The 21523-nt window shown below is 42.1% G+C and overlaps 3 protein-coding genes across 4 annotated transcripts; 1 reads left to right on the top strand and 2 right to left on the bottom strand.

Moving 5' to 3' along the window:
* Positions 1 to 1123: 1123 nt before the first annotated feature.
* Positions 1124 to 12436, bottom strand: ccne1 (cyclin E1). Of its 2 annotated transcripts, XM_080782974.1 has the most exons (12): positions 12240 to 12436; positions 11683 to 11733; positions 11379 to 11466; positions 10694 to 10762; positions 10197 to 10354; positions 8034 to 8169; positions 6734 to 6880; positions 5550 to 5645; positions 5235 to 5369; positions 4738 to 4849; positions 2960 to 3117; positions 1124 to 2507 (listed from the first exon to the last, which is right to left on the bottom strand). In XM_080782974.1, exons 2-12 carry the CDS (start codon positions 11694 to 11696, stop codon positions 2316 to 2318), a joined length of 1305 nt encoding a protein of 434 aa, XP_080639100.1. In that variant the 5' UTR covers positions 11697 to 11733; positions 12240 to 12436; the 3' UTR covers positions 1124 to 2315. The 2 variants fall into 2 exon arrangements, with proteins under 2 accessions (XP_080639100.1, XP_080639101.1); XM_080782975.1 differs by lacking the exons at positions 11379 to 11466; positions 11683 to 11733; positions 12240 to 12436 and having other exon boundaries at positions 10711 to 10762.
* Positions 12437 to 13081: 645 nt separating this feature from the next.
* On the top strand, positions 13082 to 17566 carry LOC308312925 (uncharacterized protein F13E9.13, mitochondrial). The gene is made up of 6 exons (XM_080759723.1): positions 13082 to 13584; positions 13695 to 13777; positions 14245 to 14425; positions 14843 to 14993; positions 15171 to 15298; positions 17280 to 17566. The coding sequence occupies exons 1-6, from the start codon at positions 13506 to 13508 to the stop codon at positions 17468 to 17470; spliced, it is 813 nt and encodes a 270-aa protein (XP_080615849.1). The 5' UTR covers positions 13082 to 13505; the 3' UTR covers positions 17471 to 17566.
* Positions 17567 to 17689: 123 nt separating this feature from the next.
* LOC308312930 (tumor protein p53-inducible nuclear protein 2) lies at positions 17690 to 21329 on the bottom strand. Its single transcript, XM_080759731.1, has 4 exons — positions 21194 to 21329; positions 19792 to 19926; positions 19487 to 19640; positions 17690 to 18767 (listed from the first exon to the last, which is right to left on the bottom strand). Exons 2-4 carry the CDS (start codon positions 19913 to 19915, stop codon positions 18539 to 18541), a joined length of 507 nt encoding a protein of 168 aa, XP_080615857.1. The 5' UTR covers positions 19916 to 19926; positions 21194 to 21329; the 3' UTR covers positions 17690 to 18538.
* Between the last annotated feature and the right edge of the window lie 194 nt (positions 21330 to 21523).

Genomic DNA, 21523 nt, shown 5'->3' with positions numbered 1-21523 from the left:
ATGTCTGTTTTTTAACTTGTTAGTGACAAATAGCGAGAATGGCATAGGAGCCGAATACGCGCAATTATGGCATGGCCATAATTGCAAGGAGCTGAATACAATTGAAATAATTCTAGGGGTACACAGGACATAGCTAAAACTAAAAGGGTCCCGTAAAGATGGCATTGGCATCTATAGATCTGATTTCTTGAATAAATACATAGGCCCAATGCCTGTCCAAGTGTAGCAAAGATTTCCAAGCAGCTCCCAAGTTGAGGTAGAATTAAAATGTTCCATCCACTTCTGTGGCATTATTTTCCAATCAACGCTTAATGAGTTTCTCATTTATTTGATCATGATTATTTTTTATCAGACGTCAACATTAAAGGGCAAATGTGACAGCGCCACACTGCCATCTAGTGGAATAAACCTGTGTGTGTTGTGTGTAAGCAGAGGACAGAACGTGCCAAGTCACCCAACCATTACAGTGCCACAGCTCCATTTTGAGTAGGTAGTGTACAAGTGATATATTTGGTTAAAACAAAGCTTTTTGTTAAAAAAAAAAGGTTAAAGGACTAGTATATTCTGATGGAATCAATATCACTACGTTTATGCTATAGAGCGTTTGTTCAGTAACAGCAGGGGTCTCCTCAGTAACAGGGGTCTCCACAGCTCTTTAATTAAGACAAAATGCATATTCAGGACAGTAGCCTGCCAATCAGGAGAGTACCGATCAGCTTCATTTTAGTGTTCTAGTTCCAATCTTGTCTGCTCTTTTTTTTGTCTCATCACTTCCAATTTCACTCATTTAATCTGTATCCCGAGTTCTCCATCGGTCTATCCTGATTGGATAAAATTGGTACCCCGACTTGAAAAATGCATACTTTGATTAATAAAGAGCTGGAGAGACATCTTTTTACTGAACAAACACAAGCAATGAATACTTTCCGAATATAGAGCCATTTGACCTTATTTTAACCAAATAAAATCACCCTACCTTTAATTATACAAGACACATTCCCATCAATATAAAACATTTTCAGAATACATTTGTATGGACACATTTAAAAAATATAGAATATTTAAAAATATATATATAATTGAAAATGTATTCAAACACATTAGACTCGATAAAAACTTGAGGCACAGTCTTTATTCAAAAATATATGAAGTAGCAGCATTTCACTTAAAAGAAAAAGATAAATTTCGGTGGTGGAATGAAATGGAGGTGTTAAAATAAAACACAAAAGTTAAATACAATCAATATTATAGCTTCGTAAGCTTGGCGTGTTCACTTGTCCATTTACTGTAAGTAGCCAAGCTACTGGTCCCGAAGTAAAACATGGCCATGTTGTCCCAGCAAAATGTCAAGATTGGAACAAATTGGAACACGAACACACATGCACGCACACACACAAACACACAACCATTTCAACCTTCGTAATGCAAAGCCCACCTTTCATAGCAGCATAGAGCCATGGATGACCCTAGTAATAGGTTTGTTTTGAGGGGGAGGGGCAACTGCGACCACCATTCATTAAAAAATAAAATCTTAGTGATACAAAACACACATGGTAAAAGCACTCGACCAACAGAAGAAACTTGCCAATATAAACGTCCAATCGATCAGTTTAGCCTCTGCATATAAAATACGATGGAGGCATCAGCCACAAGTATGCGACTTGTGGTTGGCAATTCATGAAACTGCATGGATACAATGCAACAACACACTGAAGTTCTCCAACTAGGTGATAACCACAAAAAGCCCTCCTCTTAAGGACCTTACACACCTGGAGCGTTAACGAATAAACAACCCGAAAATGCAGCAGCGATTCACATTTCATTTAGTAAAGCCCAATTCATAGAGATTGATGCTCTTATTTGCAGTGAAACATCGTTTGTGTTTCTTTAACGCCACGTAATATTTGCATTCTGCATGGACGTACTCGTTATACAAACAGCAGTGCGACAGCAATGAGAATGAATGGCACAAAACACTCTCGGTCTGTAAGGTCCTTCACTGGTCTGGTTCGATCAGCAGGCTAAACATAGATCAAACGTAACAGGAGTGGCATTCGAGCCATTTGCACGTCCCAAGTCTGTACTGGCTTCCGCCATTTTGCCAAATTCTATGTAAATGCATACCGCAGATTTAAAAAGCTTCCGTTCTGGACTGGTGGAAGCATGAAATGCCCCTTATGAGTCCAGTCCACCACACATGTCCCGTTGGTCCTTTCCATTCCAACTCTGTGTGAAGATCTGTACAGGTACTGCACATTGATAGATCTCGATAAGCTTCTCTGATGTTCTTGTGTCAGCTTCAGGATCTCACTCCGCTATTGTAGAGGTTGTGGGTCTCGGGAGGGAGTGCTGATCCTCGATCTGATTTTGGGGACCGTAATGCCAGTGGCAGCTTCATCACGCGCATCTTCACACTTTTCAATGCTAAGTGGTGGGGTCAAGACTCCAGAGGGGACAGCACAGTTTCCCTGTTCTAGATCAGTTTCCTGGTAGGTCTCCACTTTATCCTACACACAAACACATACACAATGTGATTAACATAATTGTTTTAAAGGAATGGAAAAGAGTCATTTGTATGGGAGTGACATGATAATGTGTACAGTCTAACTGCATTTTTATATAGTATACATGACAACTATTGATTTATTCAAGGAATATTTGGGTAATTTCATCGTCCATCAGGCTCATGTGAACACGCCAGACAATTTTTAGTTGTTGCTCGATTCAGTATTCACGGTGCCCGTGTTTCTCACATTAGTGGAACAAAATCAGTCACCAGAAAAAAGGACAGGTGGTTTCGATGAATCCAACTAAAATAGTTTGAAGTTACAATGGCTCCTGCCCCATGGCTTGACCAGGCTTACCAAGTCAGTTATGAGGTTTACTCATGTAAATGATGATTGTACAATTGTTTGTGCATTATGACTATCACTTTAAAAGTTACTGTGTCAAATCTTACCAGCCATGTCAGGTAGGCTGAATGGGTCTGGATGTTGTGCATGTCGTCTGCAGGTATTCCAGGAAATGTTTTCATAGGCGAAGCACCACCTTCCCTCAAGGCCAAGGCAAAAGGCACCATCCACCTCACACACTCCTCCACATCCACCCGCTTCAGAGCTGCACAGGCGCAAAGAGAGACAGTGAGTCAGACAGGGATGGACAGAAATGTGACATGTAATTATATACATCGTCAACAGTCGCTCATAATAAATACCATATTTTCAAATCAACATCGCAATGCATAGTCATAATGTATTGCGATTGCATTGCATTGTGAAGAACGTACTTTTTCATTTATTCATGCACAACCTTTTGGCTATGAAGCCTTTATCAGGACTCCATGAATGCTTTGTGACCATGAGGAGCGTGTGACCATTTCTTTGTCTAAAGATAATTGTTGGGGCCAAGTAGTTATGGCTATGGTGCAGAGCATGTGAGCGGGGCAGCTGCATTTTGAACAGAGTTTTTAAATGGTGCAGAGCGCCTTCCGGAGCGAGAACTGTCCTCCGCTCCGAGACACTCAGTGCTCAGTGTTTAGAATGTAACACGTTGATTTAGTGTGTGCAGAGCGCACAATTTAACTACTATTAAAGTGTACTGAAAAATTAGAACATTCATCAACGCGTGATTCGTGTGGTGCCCGACAGTGCCATCGAGGCATTTAACATCCTCCCTGACTTTTAAGGAGAAGTGGAGAAAGATGATGAAGTGGTGGCGGAGGAGGAACCTGCATTAGAGTTCTCAACAGGCCTGAAAATTAAAGCCCGGCCTTACCCTACCCTAACTGGGTCGGCCGACCCTAACAATTACCATAAAGTTAGGCCCGAAAACCTGAAAAAGCCCAAATGAAAGAGACGGGGAGAACAGACTTAATCACAGAAATAAAGGATTTTAATATGCAACTCACGTTCAACACGTTGGCTTTCCAGGGGTATGTAAACAAGTAGCAGCTCCCTTTAATTCCTCTGAAGTTACGCAGTTATGTCCAGTCCCCGTTCGCAAAGTGCAACAGTCCCGTATTATCATCATTATCATCAACTGCCAACTTGGCTAGTAGTTTACATCAATCATTGCCTCTCAACCCCATACGCGCAATGTGTGTCACGGACTGTCCATAAGAATAGACATACAAATGACCAATGCACCACTCATGGCGTGTCGACAGCTTACAGATCTGTTATTTTGGACACATGAGGCGCGCCGCGCGGCGACGGGTACAATAAGCATTTTGGAAACGAAATAGCCTGTACAGTGGACTGTAACATTGCGTGGTCATCATGTAACTTGCCTGTATCTTACGTGTATGCAGTGAACATTAACAGTTACGTTATATGGAGCGTTTACCGTGGTGACGTTTGTTGATTAGGTCAGGACGACATTAGGTTACTTATTATTCACCGCACCCGAGACAGCAGTGCAACATCAAACCCTGATGCGTTTTAAACACATAAATGTTTATGCTCCGAAGGCCTTCAGGCAATAATGACGATGTTTAATTAGACAATATCAGGAAAACAGCATTTTCTTCCAGTCAGACTAAGAGTAGCTTTGAAATATTCAATGCAAAACTCTATAGAGTCCGAGACCAGTGTGGTACCAGTGAGAAGCCATTGACTTTCAAGGGACCATGGTTGTCGACATCCCAAAAAAAAGAAAACTATTCAGGGCTCCGAAAGGGGCTACTATACCCTCAGTTTGTCTATTTTGGAAGATTGGATGGACAGCCAGTTCCTTTACCTGAGACGGTCTCCACAAGCTCCAAGGAAGAGAAATGAAACAGAGCTGAGGCAGCAAGAACTCCGCTGGAGAACTCCAGGGATCGCGTGTCCAGCATACACAGATCCAACAGCTTGGGAGAGAATATAGACACAATTGAAAATGTATTCCTATGAAACCAACAAACAATAAAGCCATCTAATCCTGGTTTCTATACTGCCTCCCCCTGGTCAGCAAAAACAATAAAGTCATCTAAAAAGGGCTGTGTCTCACATTTCCTGATACCTTGATACGATCATATTCAGAGGGAAATAGATACATTTATGACTAAAGGGTTTCCATTTACCTACATATTGTTTTTTCTGATGATAGGGGTGTGTGTGTGCGCGTGCGGATTGGGGGAAATCCTGTTCCCTGGGACAGAAGCTTGTATAGTGCTTGTACTGGTGAATATATCACATGAATCAGTGTATGTATACAAGAGTGTAACCATAGTAGGACTTTTCCATTGTGTGTACCTCAGAGATCTGTGTGAAGGTGTCCTGGGGGTATCGGCGGATCAGCAGCTCCTCCTCCTCTTTCAGATAGGCCACCTGGATGTAAACATTGAGCCAGGAGATGGGAGTATGAGGGCTTAAACTCCACCCCAGCTCCTACATCACAAAGAAAGGCACACAGGGATGTAGAGACATGATTAGAACAGAAAATAACTACTGCATGATCAACATTCACCACTTACAATAACACAAGACACAACTGGCAATAATAAAAAATATAAAAAAAGGGATCAAACATTATCAAAGCATATAGATGTATGTTTGAATATTCCATACCTTCATAATGATCAGTTCCATGCTGAGAATCTCATCTTCAGTGCAGGCTTCGTCTGTTACGTAAGCAAACTGGTGCAACTTCGGCGGGTACATCTCCTGAAGAGTGAGAATCCGCCGTCAGTAAAACAACTTCTAAAACAGCGTTTTAAGCATGGTCCCTGTTCAATTCTTAGCTAGGTTGCTAGGCAAGTAGCCAATGAACAAATTCATAGCTTCAGTGGCACGCTGTTCGTGGTGGGCATCCGTTCCCTACTGTAGCAAGTTAATCATTTCAGTGTTGATTTGTGTTGTGGAAGCAACTTCTGTTCTCAGTGTGAGTTACACCGGGCTCTGGGAGTTTTGATTTCATAACATTGTGCACTTAGCCATGTAAGCTGCGATTGGTCTAAAATGTAGTCTACAATGTAGACCAATGAGAGAGATTACTCTACATTGTGGGGTGTGATGGTGTGGTCGAAAGCCTAAATACAGACTAATCTTTCTCAGGAAAATACAGGTTAATTTAAAAAATAAGTATGTGACAGTACATGGGAAATAAAATACAGTACACACTTAACCTAGCCTTAGAGCATTCAGTAACTGGCTGGAGATCCAGTCTTTCCAATTATTTGTTCATACCTCATACTGCGGATCACTTTTAGTTAGTATTATGATGCATTTGATAGGGACAAATAAAAATGCACATTGACAGACTGAATAATACACCATTATCAGATGTGCCGTGTCATAGTGCCTGTAAATTATGCACATTCTAAACACTCAACCTAGAAGATAGCCTGATGAAGGCCGCATAGGCCGAAACGTTGCGGTTTCCCTATTATAAGTTGGTTCACTGCATTTGAAGACAGTGTGCGGGTGTTTGTTCCTTTTGAGTGGTGCAACCACTCCCTTACGGAGTTGTGTGTGTGTGTGTGTGTGTGTGTGTGTGTGGGTGGGTGCCTGCCTGGCTGGGTATGAGCACGAAAAAAGCATGGTTGTTTTTCACCACCTGTGCGCAACCTAACACACACACACACACACGCACATATTAACTGTATATAGGATGATTTCGGGTGTGCCAGTACAGTGACAGTACAGTACAGTAGAGGGACCGGCACACGGGGCGGCCCGCCGGAACGGGGCCGGAACCCTGGGTGCGTTCATGTGGGTCTGGAAGTTCTGAGTAAGATTCCACAGGTCACTACCTCCACTTTGGCAGCGATGAAGAGGCAGGCAATTCCTATCAGCTGCAGCATCGATTTAAAGACGTTGCTCTGCGTTGCCATGTAGCGATCGAAATAATCTTGGGCCAAGTGGTACGTCTCACGGTGTAGTTTGTATGCCTCACACACCTAAAGAAGAAAAAAAAGCATTAATATGGATAAATACATTTAAATCACAACAGGCTGTGAAGGACACATTTATATTTTGTATACATTTATAAACATGCTAATAATTGTATTGCAAAATGTGAAGACATTGTTATGACCAACAGCAGTCACAGGCTCGCAGCTCTCATTCAACTTCCAAAAAGTGAAGGTAAGTCATGGTTGAGTTACTATAAAGTCATAGGCCTACTCTAACATTTTCAATTACCGGTAGTTATTTTATATTTTATAATGCATTTATAATTTCTGATTATGTTGGACATTATATAATGAAGTGTGTTTCCTTCATTTTTGCCTAGCATTGTTTAAAAGGTCAGTGAAATTAGTCACTCCTCACATCTCTAATGTGCAGTGAACGCACAAAATCTGGGAGGCGCAAATGTCAGTTGATGACAAAATGTACATTGTGGCTATTTTGAGTTTGAAAGTTATCCTCATCACCTAACTGCCATTCCCCCAACAATCCAAGCTAAATTGTAATGCCCAAAAAGGTATAGCATCATCGAAGTATTGTTCCAATTTGGACGTGAGTTTACGGTGGAGTAGATGCTTTAAACTCTAGTGTTAAAATGGACCATTAAGGAGCAACCAGAAGATGTAAATTCAGTTATTCCGCTTTCATACCACCTGATGTTGCTCTGATGCAATTAATTTCTGATAAAAGTCCCAGACCACTTTCTGCACAACTCAACCTTTTATGGGAATTATTAAGAGCCACGTTTGCTTTATGGTGTGGAGAAGAGCCAAAAGCCACATCATAAGGACACAGTGGATACGCTCTTTACTGGCTTTCATCAGGGCTAATCTGATTTGTTGATCATGGCTTGCATAAAGCGCTCACTAATCCGACAGATATTGCATCTCATTCATCTGCAGCACATCCAGTAGATTAGCAGCATTTCACATGCGGGCCATTGCGGGACACTTATAAAATCTTATCATCTTTCAGAAACCATGTTCTTTGTCCATCCCACAAGGGAACGTCATATCAAGTGAATCAGTCTTAAAAAGGAAAAACAGTGACAGACCCAGCACCTTTCAATGGAGTTTGAATTGACACATTTCTCTAGGAACAGCATGCCATAAATGTACAAAGTAGAAATGCAAAATAGTAGACCTCCATGAGCCAGTCCAGGAGAATGGACCTCATCTTGGGTTGGAGATGAGGATGCTTCTCCATGAGGTGGACATCCTTGGTGTAACTCTTGTCCTTCTCCAACATGTTGTGCCATACCACATCCTTACTCGCCCAGCTGAAACAAAGGGAATGATAGAGATGCGCATGAAACAATGGTTACAGCTTAGGTTGTCTGAACCTACATATAAATACGGAAACCGCTGCCCGGGGGCACGTGTATCTCCAGAGTAGGCAACATGGAGGCAAGCTTTTGCAGAAGCATAGCAGAAGCTTGCCAAGCTTCTGCATGGGTAACGGAAGGGGACCAATTAGGTTCAGTAGACCAATCAGACAGGCAATGTAAACATTTGTTTTCTCATGGCAATAAAGCTCATTTGGATTGAATTTATAAGTCCTCGAAAAGACGTGCTGTGATTGGCCAGTAGTCACTTGAGTGGCAGCGACGCAGGCCTTCCGCTTGACTTCCACCTGGAGACACATGGCTCAAACGAACTGCAGCGGCCAATGAGGTATCTATTTTTGATCGGTGCTTCCGCTCCATTACGCAGCCATGTGTGTATGTATGCGTACATACGTACGTACAGCAGCTGCTCAGGCCGGGTTAGAGTGGCTGGATTGTAACCGCAAGGTTGCCAGTTCAAACCCAGGTGTCCTTGAGCAAGACACTGAACCCCTAATTGCTCCTGATGTGCTGGTTGGTGCATGAATGTGTATGTGAATGGAATGCATAATCTATGTAAAGCGCCTTGGATAAAGGCGCTATATAAATGCACCATTTACATACATGTACGCACATTTTATCCCAAAATAATCACAGTACAGTAGAGCACAGTACAGTAACTATAACAATAAATGTATAGTTGCACCGCTCACTTCACACAGGCGAGATTTTTTAAATATAATGGATCCTCAATGGATTGAGCAATTGACCTCAACTTACACGCAGCCATTGGCTCAGTTTTTCCTAAAATGTACGCCATTTATTAGCATTTATGTAAACACAGGCGATTGGGAGTTCAGCCTATGGGATGGATCTATAGTCATGGTTACAACTGTGCAAGGTATGGGAGCTCTAGTGGCTGGCTACACCAACTTTGCACACGCATACACCCTTATAGACTTTAATTTAGGGAGCTCACTGTAACTTGTAGCAGCAGTCTGTGCCACTTTTCAGTTTAGGACAATTAACTGTAAGTGTCCACACTGATTTATGAGCACGCACATTGACACCTGCACTGTTCGAATACACATTGTATTAGCTCTTTATACTAAAGGGGGTCAATGCAAGTGTCGCTGAGCTATGCTGCTCCGACATTCCAGCACTATGTACGATCTCACGCGGGTTAAAATTTACATAACAATATTTCAAGTATTTTCAGCGTTGTTTGGCTGCGGCGAAAAACTTCCCTCTGTGAATGACAAGGAATGTGGAGCGGCACTGTGTGAGTGTGTATGTGCGTGGTAACTGTAGGGGCTAGTCAAGCCCATCGCACACCGTCTGCGACCGTCTGCGGCGCGGCGCCGCCTGGAAAATAGAACTGTGTTCTATCGGCGCGCCGGGCGGCGCGGCGGACAGAGCCGGTGTGCGTTAGGTTCATTGAAAACAATGGAGGCAGCCGTGTCCGCCGCGCGGCGCACGCAGCCGGTGTGTGGTGGGCTTCAGAGGTCGAGTCATAGGAGCACACCTGTTATATTGAATTCAGATAGTTTTGGACAGATTCAGAATTGATGTGTGACCTATTGAAAAATGTATATACAAGAAAAATAAAAATCTGCACATAAGGGATAGGCTAATATGCAATATGGAAAATTGAATGACCCTCATACATCATGGCGCCTGTTTTTCCAGCACGGGAGGCTGGGTCCTGTTGAGGCTGGCAGTGTTTCCAAACTTAACTTTATGAAAATGTGCTTATGTGGAAAGTACCAGTCACTTATTTTTCTACAACAAAAATGCAGTGTACTGTACATACACCTTGTGAATAAGTATCACAGAAGTAATCTAGTACTAGTACTACTAGGAGAATCGCATTCGAACTGACCTCACATCTGAGTTCAATCTATCTGCACACAGGAGACAGAAGTACGTTTGAGTAAACCGATTTAATTCACAAACGTCAACAGGCAGGAAACTGTACTAACCACAGTGTAGGGAGTGGGGACGAACGAACAGGGGTGACAAATATGTTGCTGAAGGTGTACTGGGGGAAGCCTGCACTTTTCATGGTAACCGGTTGGTCCTCTTCGTGCTCCGGTGTGGGGATCCACCTGTGTGGACTTGCGTCAGGACTCCAGCCCAGCTGCATATGTAAGAAGAGTAGATGGAAAGCAGGAGAAATGAAAAACAAGGAAAGAGGGTGAGAAAAAGAAACTCTACAAAAAGATCTCTAAAAGAGAATAAGCAAGAAACAGCCCCACACACAGTCTCATTTCCAGTGGCAGAAAGTAATGCAGCAGAGGACTGAGCATTCAAGTCTGTATATACTTTTATTAAACTGGAGAACACGCAGCAGGTTCTCCATTTGATCTGACATGGACCACTTGCACTGTGGACATACATAGCCACGACAAGTGAATATGTTTTATGAAGAATGGAGATGCATTTGATAGAATGGTGAAAAGTGGTGAGAGATGGCTACCTCAGCATTACGCTCACATTTCTTCTTCGTCACCATCTCTTCCACCTCCGCATCAGGATCTTGCAAATACTGCATAATGGACAAAGATTTTAGAGGTGATTCAGTTTGCAGGCTAGTTCAGATATATAGCAGAGACCTCTACTCTAAATCAAAAAGGACTGAATGACTCAAATTCATTGGTGAGCATGGTTCGTCTCCAAGGCATTGTGCCAAAACATGTCCACAAATTAATATTAGATATGATCTTGTCGTCTATTTTTCAGTCCTTTTGTTTTAATTTAGAGTGCATGCCTGTCTTTTTCTGTAATGGAGTATTTTTGGAGAGCCAACACGCCACTCCAGTACAAACTGGGAAGACAATAATAGTGTGATGACTGTAAAAGGCCAGGTCAGATATCAGAGATATTACCACTTGGCCTGTTCTTTAAACACAATACTGATTTGCATCAGTAACCCCCCCCCACCCCACACACACACACACACACACACACAACACACTTGAGAAAACTAGTTGTTCCATTAAGACAGTGACTATCATTCATGCTCATGCATTTGAGTCATTAGTCTAACTAAGTCTCAAACAACAGTACAAGTCTGTAGTTTAGCTTCCATCCAATTATTGCTCAATCCAATAATAATAATTAGCCTTCAGGTAGCTCGTTGGCTAACTTTGCAGTATACTTACAACAGCAACATCTGCCTTCCTCTTCCTCGAACGGGTTCCATGATCCCTCGGTAGTTGTGGGACTGCAGACTGCGACTCTGTATTTTGCCTACAATAACAAAGTAGAGACGAGTTAGAAGTGCAAAATGTATTGTGCTATAAATGAGCTATTTTGACAACATCTAGCTCAGCTTTTTCTATGCGAAAACAATGGTTTGTACTTTCTGTGCCGAGCTAATTAGCAGGATGGCTAGCCTCATCAGCACATAACTTCTCAGTTGATTGATATTCTTGACAGATCGGTTGTAATACAGGCTAAACTCACCTTTTACCAAGCATTATACTCAAACGCGTGTCCTCCACACTCCGAGCAAACCTGAGAACAAGCGACGTGTTTTTATTCATTTTATTTCCAGTTTTAACAACACATCACCCACTCCCAACCCCCACCTCTCTCTTCTGACAAAGCCCAACTCAGAGGCGCGGGGAAATGGAGATGGGACTCGACGTTACAAGATCAATAATATGCACTAAATACATCAAATTTCGTCGTTAGACCAGACAACCCGTAGCATGTGACTCTATGCTATGCGGTCCGCGCAGTAGTTTGACATTTTTTTTATTGAGAAGTTACTTATTTTTCACAAACTTTGGACAGATGGCCACGGTTAGTTAATGGCCGAGCCGTGCACAGCTGGGTGACTAGTTTTCTCTAATAACGTTACACTGCAGGATAAATGAATGCACCACACACAACAGCCAAACATCTATAGCATTTAAGAAGGTTGTGTAAAGTTGCAATAGCTTTAGGTAGCGTTAGCTTAGACCGAAAATGTGGTTAAAAGCCAGAGGTAATCACGGTATCGTCGTAACATTAATCACCTCAAGATTCCAGTCCTTGAAGTTCACTCCTAAGCAGCACCGATCAAATAAACAAACAAGACACTGCCAATGGAGCAATAGTTTGATGTTCTGGTAGGAGAGGGACTTGATCGTGGCTTTTCTCTCCTGCAGACACTTTTGGGTGTGTATGAAGAACCCGGCAGATTGTTACTTCTTCTGAGCTGCTGGCGCGACTATTTTGCGCCTTCTCTGAGAACAGATGACTTGATGCATCACAGTCACACACGTCAGAGAGGAGGTGATTTAACTTGGCGCTAAACCACCGGCTGTTCAGCACGTCTTTACAGCTTCATCCAGGACGCCACTCTTCTTCACACGCTCTCTGTGGGGATGTTTCACATCGACAACGAGGAACAGTAAAAGAACCGGGACGCAGCTGTTAAATTAGTCTAAGTATAAAGTATATTTACAGATTTTTGCCGGCAAATCGGAGGCGTGTCTGATGACGTACCGGAGAGGAGGCGTGACCAGAAACAAGTATGAAGATAATACGGATTCGACAGTGACGTCGCGGTCGCGCGGAAGTGCTTTTTGCCGATGGGGCTCTTGAACAGCGTAACAACACAGCATTGTCACGTTAAAGTAACGTACGCGTGTTGTGTATGTGTTTTTAACTAGTTCGTTTAAAATCAACTGTCCACGTTTTTCCCGAACAGCACGCTACAACCCATGCACACACTTCCTGTTTTACGTGACGTCACATTTCAATCCTTGTTATCTTGATTCTAGGCTGGAAACAGGAAGTGTCCCGGGCACCGCGTGGCTAGGTTGACAGATGTAAACAAAGCCTACAGCTCTCTCATAAAACCCCCAAACAAACACAGCAGGACGAGATTCACCACAGAAATGTATATATATCGACACTACACGGTGCAGCAATACTTGACACTGGATGTCATTCTAGACGCATGTATTATTTTTATATTTTGTACAACGTGTGTACAAACCAACGAGGACTTTTAGCCAGGGCGCCCTTTTTTGTTGCTAATGCTATGTTTTTATTTCATAATGTGTCGAGACTTCACGCCATTTCAGCCATCCCATAAGTGACACCTAAACTTTCTATTAAACATAAAACTTTTATTTATGTCAGGCTACATTTGGGGGTGTTTACAGTTAAAGTAAGATAAATATGAACCTTGATCATATCACGTGATCATCGCGACAACAAAGTACAGACGAGGAAACAAGGTATAGCCATAGGGGTAAATAGCCTACACTACAACATTCTTGCTTTTGGAAAATATGAACATGAAATTTGTGGACCTCTTTGGACGTCTAAAATCAGTGGTTATCGGGATGATCCACGTTAAAGCCTTACCTGGTAAACTCTTTGTTCTTCCTTTTATTAATATAGATTTTAGACAATATCATATGTTTCATTCTCAACTCAAATGTTTTTATCCTCAAATCCTCGATCTTATTCTTATATAGGCACACCTTTAGGTTGTATGAGCATCTCGCAGATCACTGAAGAGGCATGCAGAGAAGCAGAGATCTACCTAAAGGCAGGGATTGTAAGTAGGCCTACTGTACTTACTACTACTACTACTACCATGCTGCTGTTGGTACAAAAGAGGCAAGGCAGCAGCAATTTAACCCCTTGGTCATTCATCTGGCCATATCTGTCGATAGTCGATACCATCTACCCATGCACTGTGCAGACTACTCTATCTCCCTATTGCATGATAATTTCCTGCTGATTGAACATTATGATCTAGCCCTAGAACGGCTCTTGTTGTTACATACAGTATGTACATGAAAATTTACGAAGTATAATTAAATGATCACAGGCATTCTAGGTCTAATTATGATCCTATGCTGCTGTCTGTGTAGAATTATATGTGCATATGGCATTGTCCTGTTTTATCCCATCAAATAAAGACAAGTTCACGCTGTCGGTGTGTTTTTATGTTGATTCTGACTATTAATATTGCTGTGCTGTGTCTGGCAGTAATTGCTGTATATGGTTCTTCTCCATCAGGATGGTATGATCATTGAAAACATGCATGACATCCCCTACTCCTTCATGGTGGGTCCAGAGGTTTGTGCTTCCATGACTGCTGTGTGTGCCGCGGTGAGGGGCCTCTGTCCGTCCCTGCCTCTTGGAGTGCAAATACTGTCCGCAGCAAACCAGCCTGCAATGGCAGTTGCCCTGGCTTCAGGTTCACACTCATATTTAGCACTGTCAGTCACATACAAGTTATAGCAAATATTTAACTCGTGCTGTAGCCTATACAAGCAGATCACACTAACCCTTACTCAGTCAGTGGCTACTAGTCTTGATTCAAGTTTCTTTATTTAGGAAAAAAAAACCTTGAGATGTACTTATTTTCAAGGGGATCCCATTCCTAACACAGATACATGTCACAATCAAACATACACTAAACCTTGCTCAGTCAGTGCCGTGGCTATTGGACTTTCATCACCCAATTTAATTATTTAGCACCCGGACTCTGGAATTTCATAGTTATATTATAGAATAGAATAGAATTTGACAGGGGGGGTAGTGTTAATGCCAATATGCCATGTTCTGATTAGGGAGGCTAAACATAGCTCTCTCTGATGTTTTTTTATGGAAGGTCTGGATTTTATCAGGGCAGAGGGATATGTCTTTTCCCACGTGGCCGACGAGGGCCTTCTGAATGCATGTGCTGGTGAGCTTCTGAGATACCGCAAGCAGATCGGGGCTCAGCATGTGCAGATCTTTACTGATATAAAAAAGAAACACAGGTGAGATTATGAGTTTGGCTGCGACACAGACTAGTGTTAAAATAGTAGACTTTCTGAAATGGGTTGGGATTATGCAGAATTTCCCTCCACGGAGTAAGATACTCATTGTCTTTTACACATCTCAGTAGTGAGGATGAGGAAACAGTTTTTAGAAGAACCCTGTGTGTTTTATTCCAGTTCCCATGCCCTGACATCAGACATGACCATAGAAGAGACAGCCAGAGCTGCTGAGTTCTTCCTCTCAGATGGAATGGTCATCACTGGAACTGCCACTGGAATGCAAGCAGACCCAGAGGAACTCAAAGGTGATGGCCCAAATCACACTAAATATGACAAGCCATAACTGTCATAACTCAACACTCTTCTGATGTCATTAGTACACAGTCCTAAAGGCTATTATTCAGATTGACTATTCTTTAGGTTTCCCCTTTTGAGTGCATCCTCTGTCCACCAGAGGGCTCCCTCCTTGTTTGCAAGCTGAAGGGAATCACCTCCTGTCAGCAGGGTATAGTTTACATTCATGCCAGCATTCAGCAGTCACCCAATATGGTGCATGTCTGCAGCCTCCATTCGCTGTCTCTGTTTTAGGAAGGCTTAGCATCTACTTCTGACACCGGTTTCCGCCACACAAACACAACCAAACAGATCCACACTCTCCATTTGTCTACTTTATACACTCCGCATGCACATTCATGTATTCAAAAGAATAGGCCTGTTGGGTACAGGCTCCTGCCACGGCCCACAACCCTTGAGCAAAAGACACTGGCCTTAGAGCTAGCTGGAGGCTGGAGCACACAGTACAATCTTCTGTTAATTTATCCATTTATGACTGTGAGGATATTACTGTGTAGTTGGAAATAAATACACATTTTACATCAGAGATACCTTGGTTTCATATGCTCTCTAACCCTCTGTCACTCTCTCTGACTCTCTCTGGCAAGCACTTAACCTCCCTGAATTGAGATGTGATGGATTATCCTCATCGTTTCAATCCATGAACCATGATTCCCCAGAATTCCTCAGGTGTTCACTTTCAACTGACTGTATTGCACATAAAATACGAACACAGCGAACACACGCACACATGCATGCACACACATACATATACACGCACACCCACCTACACACTCTTTTGCACTTTCTATTAGGTTTTGCATTATGTGCTATGCACAGAGTTCCAGCTCCATTCTTAAACGAATGTCCATACAAGCTGGTACTGCCTGGAAGCCCAATGCTATTGTGAGGATGCCTCCTGCTTCCCCGTACCCTGGGAAGGACACATGCCTTCATCCCAGCCAGACAGGCAAATGCAGACATCATACCACCAGTGATGCTATTTTGAGCAGTCGCCAGTTAGACACATATAAGTCTGTAATCAGATGGAGTGAAACATGCACACGACCTTGAGTGCATGCACAACCACACTCACACGTGCATCCATTTGTAACAAAAAATAGACATGCAGTGTGCATGTTGCTTTTCTTTTCTCTGTCTCTTTCAACCAACAGAAACAAGCACAAGGCAGACTGTATGACACTTTAGCTCACCTGCCAAGTTGGAGGTCTGCTGATACATAGTCTAAGGTCCATTGGCAAGAGCAAGCATACCTTTGTTTAGTTCCCAGTTTGGGCAAACTACTGTAAATCCCCTTCATTCATACACAAATATGGATTGAGGTTGCCTACCGAGGTCTGTGTTGCCTTGTGTAACAGGTTTAGTCTGTGTATTTGGTGGAGATATCTATGGTGTAGAAGTGAAGACACGAATACAATGATATTTCGAACTCCTTTATACTGTACCTGCGACCTATTATTGCGCCACCATGGCACCGATTTGAAACATTTTAGGTTTTGCAGTTCTTCCGTGGCCTACTGGGGGTGTGACATTTTGTGCAAGACCGGCCCTCCCGTAAACTTTGAAAGCCAATCGTAACCAGAATGGAATATGAAAGATCTGACTGTTACATCTTAATCACATGACAACAGAGATGAGGTGTATAGTATTAATGAGTGAGTGCATTATATTACGTGTGTAAGTCTACATATATCACCGTTTAAGCATAAACATCAGATCTGCAGTGTAATACATGGAATTGTCGTTTATCTGCATGATGTTTGTATATAACTGCTAATATGCAAGGTCAAAGCTGTATCCATGGCGAAATATCCTGCAGAGGTATAGTGAGTGTGTATATGCAGAAAATGTGTAATGCTTTGAAGAGCAGAAAGAAACCTCATCCAATTGCATAATTTGAGTTTATATGTTCTTGTCTCTCTCTTGTTGCAGTTGTTGCCCAGTCTGTGACAAGTCCAGTGCTGATAGGCTCAGGAGTTACCTATGACAACGTGGAACACTACCTGGAAGCAAATGGCATAATCATTGGCTCTCATTTCAAGAAAGGAGGCCACTGGGCCAACGCCGTCGACCCGGAACGAGTGAACAGGTTCATGAATAAGATGTTGGAACTTCGAAATTGATTATGGTAGTTTCTGATGTCACATCAGGGCCTTCACCTGGACCCACTTTTTATTAGTGGGTTGAAATCTCTGCCTTCATTGCCTTGTGAGAAATGTGTTGAATCTCATCTTTCTGTAATGCCATGGTGAAACTGTATGGATCACAAATTGAGCATTTGACTAATAGACTTCATTACACATTATACTTGACCTCTTTTGTGAAATACACACTGCCAATCATTTAATAAAACAAGATTTATTTACATTTTTTTTTCCTTTTACATATTATAAATATATCAAGCGATAAAAACAAAACATTGTATTCATTTGTATTTACAAGCAAGACATTTGTGTAACATCATGAAAGTGTGTCATCTAGTATAAAATAGGAATACATACACAATACAAAACATTTAACAGTGGTTCTGTAATCTTTACAGGAGTCACATCTAAATCTATGGGACAAATTCTAAAAATAAAAGTGGCACAAAGCCATTTTACACATTTCATTCAGTGCCATACACTGTAATAGTAACAATTGTCCATAATAGCTTTCACACACATACAAAATCTACACCAAACTATAGCTATATGTCTTAAAATATGTAAGTGATATATCTCGACTGCTTTCAACTGACACCAAGGCTTTTACTTGCTAGCAACTACTACAATGTGCTTATCAAACCTGAGGGACTGATTCACAATGTCAGGAGATCTAAAGTCTTTGAACACAGTGGAATGGGGGTTACATTACAGGTTGCCTACACTGAACTCAGGCTGCACACAAATCTGCATCTGAAATCTAAATCTCACAGGTGTGAATGTTGTTGTTCATACTTTACTTTATAGTCTCTTGATACAGAGAGGAAGTGGTGGATCTCACATCCTTCCATGATTAGCTAGATACAGCTGCACACTAGTGAAATGTATTGGATATTACATTCTATGTGGTGAATACAACGTTATGTTTAGAAAATCATTCAGGGTGGTGCAACACAAGTGAAACAAAGGAAAACAACACAGCCAGCCTATTGCACTTGAATGGATTCAACCTGGAACACCCACTAGTCAATGCTAGTCATCCACTGTTTAGTAGTTGTAGAGACGCTGGCAGGGCTGCTTGAAGTGCCCATAGCGTTTCTCTGCTGGGGAAAAGCGTGTCTTGGTAAGGTTCTGTCTGTTGAGGGCACTGCGACTCATCTTCTTGTGCTCAGCCTGAGCTCTTGCCTTCTGGACTCCCAGCATTTGGACATTGCAGGGTAGTGGAATGCCCCAGGCCGCCAGGCGCCAGGAGATGTGATGCCTCACTACCACGGACCTGTAGAAACAAGCGGTGGAGGATTCAAATGTGTGCTTACCGGTATGTTGCGTTAATGCAATGTAACGGCCATTTTGAGTAAGCCTATTATGTTTTACTCCCCAATTTAGTCGTTATGCCAATTAATTCCTCCCCACACACATTTGTGTTGTCACTGCTATCCTAGTACTGACTGCCAGTGAGGAGCCCCCACCGGGAGGACGTAGGCGTAGGGCCTTCGTCCTACTCCTCCCACCCAACACTTCAGCCAGTATCACCCTCACCGCCCAGCTTCCGTCCCCTGAACACGGACCAATTGTGTTCGCATAGACGCCCGACAAAGTGAGAAGCACCATTGAGCGGGGAATGGTTTGATAAAGAAAACAACTGGTCCCAGCTACACCAATAAAACCACAGACTGTGAATGGAACCCTTAGAAGTTGGAAATTACAATCCTGACTGTTCGCCCTCCCGAACCAGCTTCCCACCTACAAACACGATTATGTCTTTGGAGCACCCAGCCAAGCCAGAGACACTGGAGGATTCAAACCCCAATCTCCACAGTGGTCGGCACAGACTTTACCGCAACACCACCCAGACACCCCTAGGACCTTCCAACTTTGCAACATGTCTGGAAGTGCAAAGTGACAAATAATTATAGAAAAGGGTTGAGACAGTGTTACCCCATACCATTTTGCGTTTGAGTATGTGTGCTGTGTGGTGTATACATGTAAACTAACCTTGGAGAGTCCTCCTCTTCATCAGAGCCCAGCTCTTCCTCGTCATCTTCCTCACCGGTCACCCCACATCTCATCTGGTAGACAGACATGCTGGGGTGTTCAATTAGCAGGTTCTCAAGGGGATCTGCCTCTGCAATCGACAGTGGACCGTTTTCTGTGCAAAGAGGCATCATAGTAAAACCAAATCCATTCATTTTCATCTTTAAATACAATGTAAATACAAGTATCTCTGACATGTTCGATATAGTTATCAGCACTCAGTGACGGACGGTACAAGTTGATCATTAATTGCTTTTCTTTCTCACCTTGGACATTAACAATGACCCATTCTCCCTCCTCACGCTCCATCAGTTCCTCATAGCTGTCATTTGCTGCTTCAAATTCATCAACCGTGTACCAAAGCAGATGAGACAGGATCTTTCCAATCATCTTTTCACCCTCTATTGTGATATGAAAACAAGAATGGGTTGGATTAATGTAAAGATTATTTTTTATAATATATTACTTAATAAATAATTCATACCGTAAATATATCAACTATTATTTAATATGTTCATTTTACTTTTTTATAACAGCATTGACAATAATAATCCATTCTACCACATATCAACCTGACTAGCTGCTGTAGATAACTATTCCATACTTTATTTTTAATGTTTATACTTATACTATTACTATTATTCTGTCAATGTAACATAATTTATTTAATATTAAATATCAATAGCTCCCCCTTGTGGCCATCACAGGGAATATCATGTCTGCCTGGTACTACCTACTCTATGGGTACTAAACAACATACAGTACATGTAGTCCTTTTTGGCACAGACCCAAAACCTCTCCCTAATCAAGTGAGTTTTTGTCAAGGCCAAAGTCAGAGCAACAGCTGAGCCGACTTGCCGTCAGCTGTTTAAGTCTTGGTGCATTTCTGTTTAGTTTACACGTGTAACTGTTTAGGTCCACTGTTTCCATTACTTCAGTTTATAAACAGAAGTAGATCCAGTAAGTAACTTGTTACCAGACGGACAGTCAGAGCCCCAGCGGCTAAAATTACACTATCATCACCTGATATCTGTCAACAACGTTATATCACGTGCAAACTGTAAAGCCTGTTTATGTATCTTTCTTGGGGAAGCCATGAAAGCACTTCCAGTCTTATAAAACATCAACTAATTCTGAATCACCACAGCAGCCACCCTACATTTCAACATTTATAAAGGCCTTAGGCTATATATAAGATAGATATAAAAGGCAACACACCACACAGTTAATATCCAGACACAAATAAACCCACGTTCTGTTACATAAGGCTTGTCCGTGTCTGTCTGGAATCTACTGTCAAAACACCTCTGCCTGCCAAGAGTAGATTCTGTAAGAAACCCTCCTCTAATAAACTGAAGATGTAGCATTGCCCATGTTCCCATATGAAAGCAGAATTATGACAGTGTAGCCTAGTATAAAACGTAGCTATTTTGCATCCTTACCTGCTGTAGAAACTGGCAAATACTTGCCCTTTTAATACAAGCGTCAAGATCATTTAAATTGCTATTGATATACACTATGTATTATAATGATATCTGCAGTTCATTGAATGCTGATGGCCACACAAAGCAGATATAGAGAACAATGGGAACAGAGGAAAACAATAAACGACAAAGCAGGTCGTAAAATGTACGCTAATCTGACACAAATGATGTATCTTTATCTTACCTTGCGAAAAATAATGCTTCTTCTCCTGGAGTATGACCGTATGAGGGACAAGTTTGTGTAATATGTGTGTTGCTCTTCAAGGATTGTTTTGATCTCAAACTTGTTTATCACAATCGGAGACTCGGAGTTCTTGTTCTTCCCCCTGTACGTAATGTCAACGTCACCAAATCCCACCCAATGAGGCGGAGTTTTGTTTGATTGATATACAAAACCTCGCAGTAAAAATATAAACAACTTTTGCCATGACGTAGCCCTGCACGGCAAGCTTGCACTGAAGCATATATTCAAAACACTGTTGTACTCTGCATAATGTTTACAGCCATGAATAAG

The sequence above is a fragment of the Protomyctophum bolini genome (assembly GCF_963924005.1).
Source record: "Protomyctophum bolini genome assembly, chromosome: 1".
Lineage (NCBI taxonomy): Eukaryota > Metazoa > Chordata > Actinopteri > Myctophiformes > Myctophidae > Protomyctophum > Protomyctophum bolini.
The sequence above is the reverse complement of the archived record's forward strand: the minus strand, read 5'-3'. Positions and strand labels throughout refer to the sequence as shown.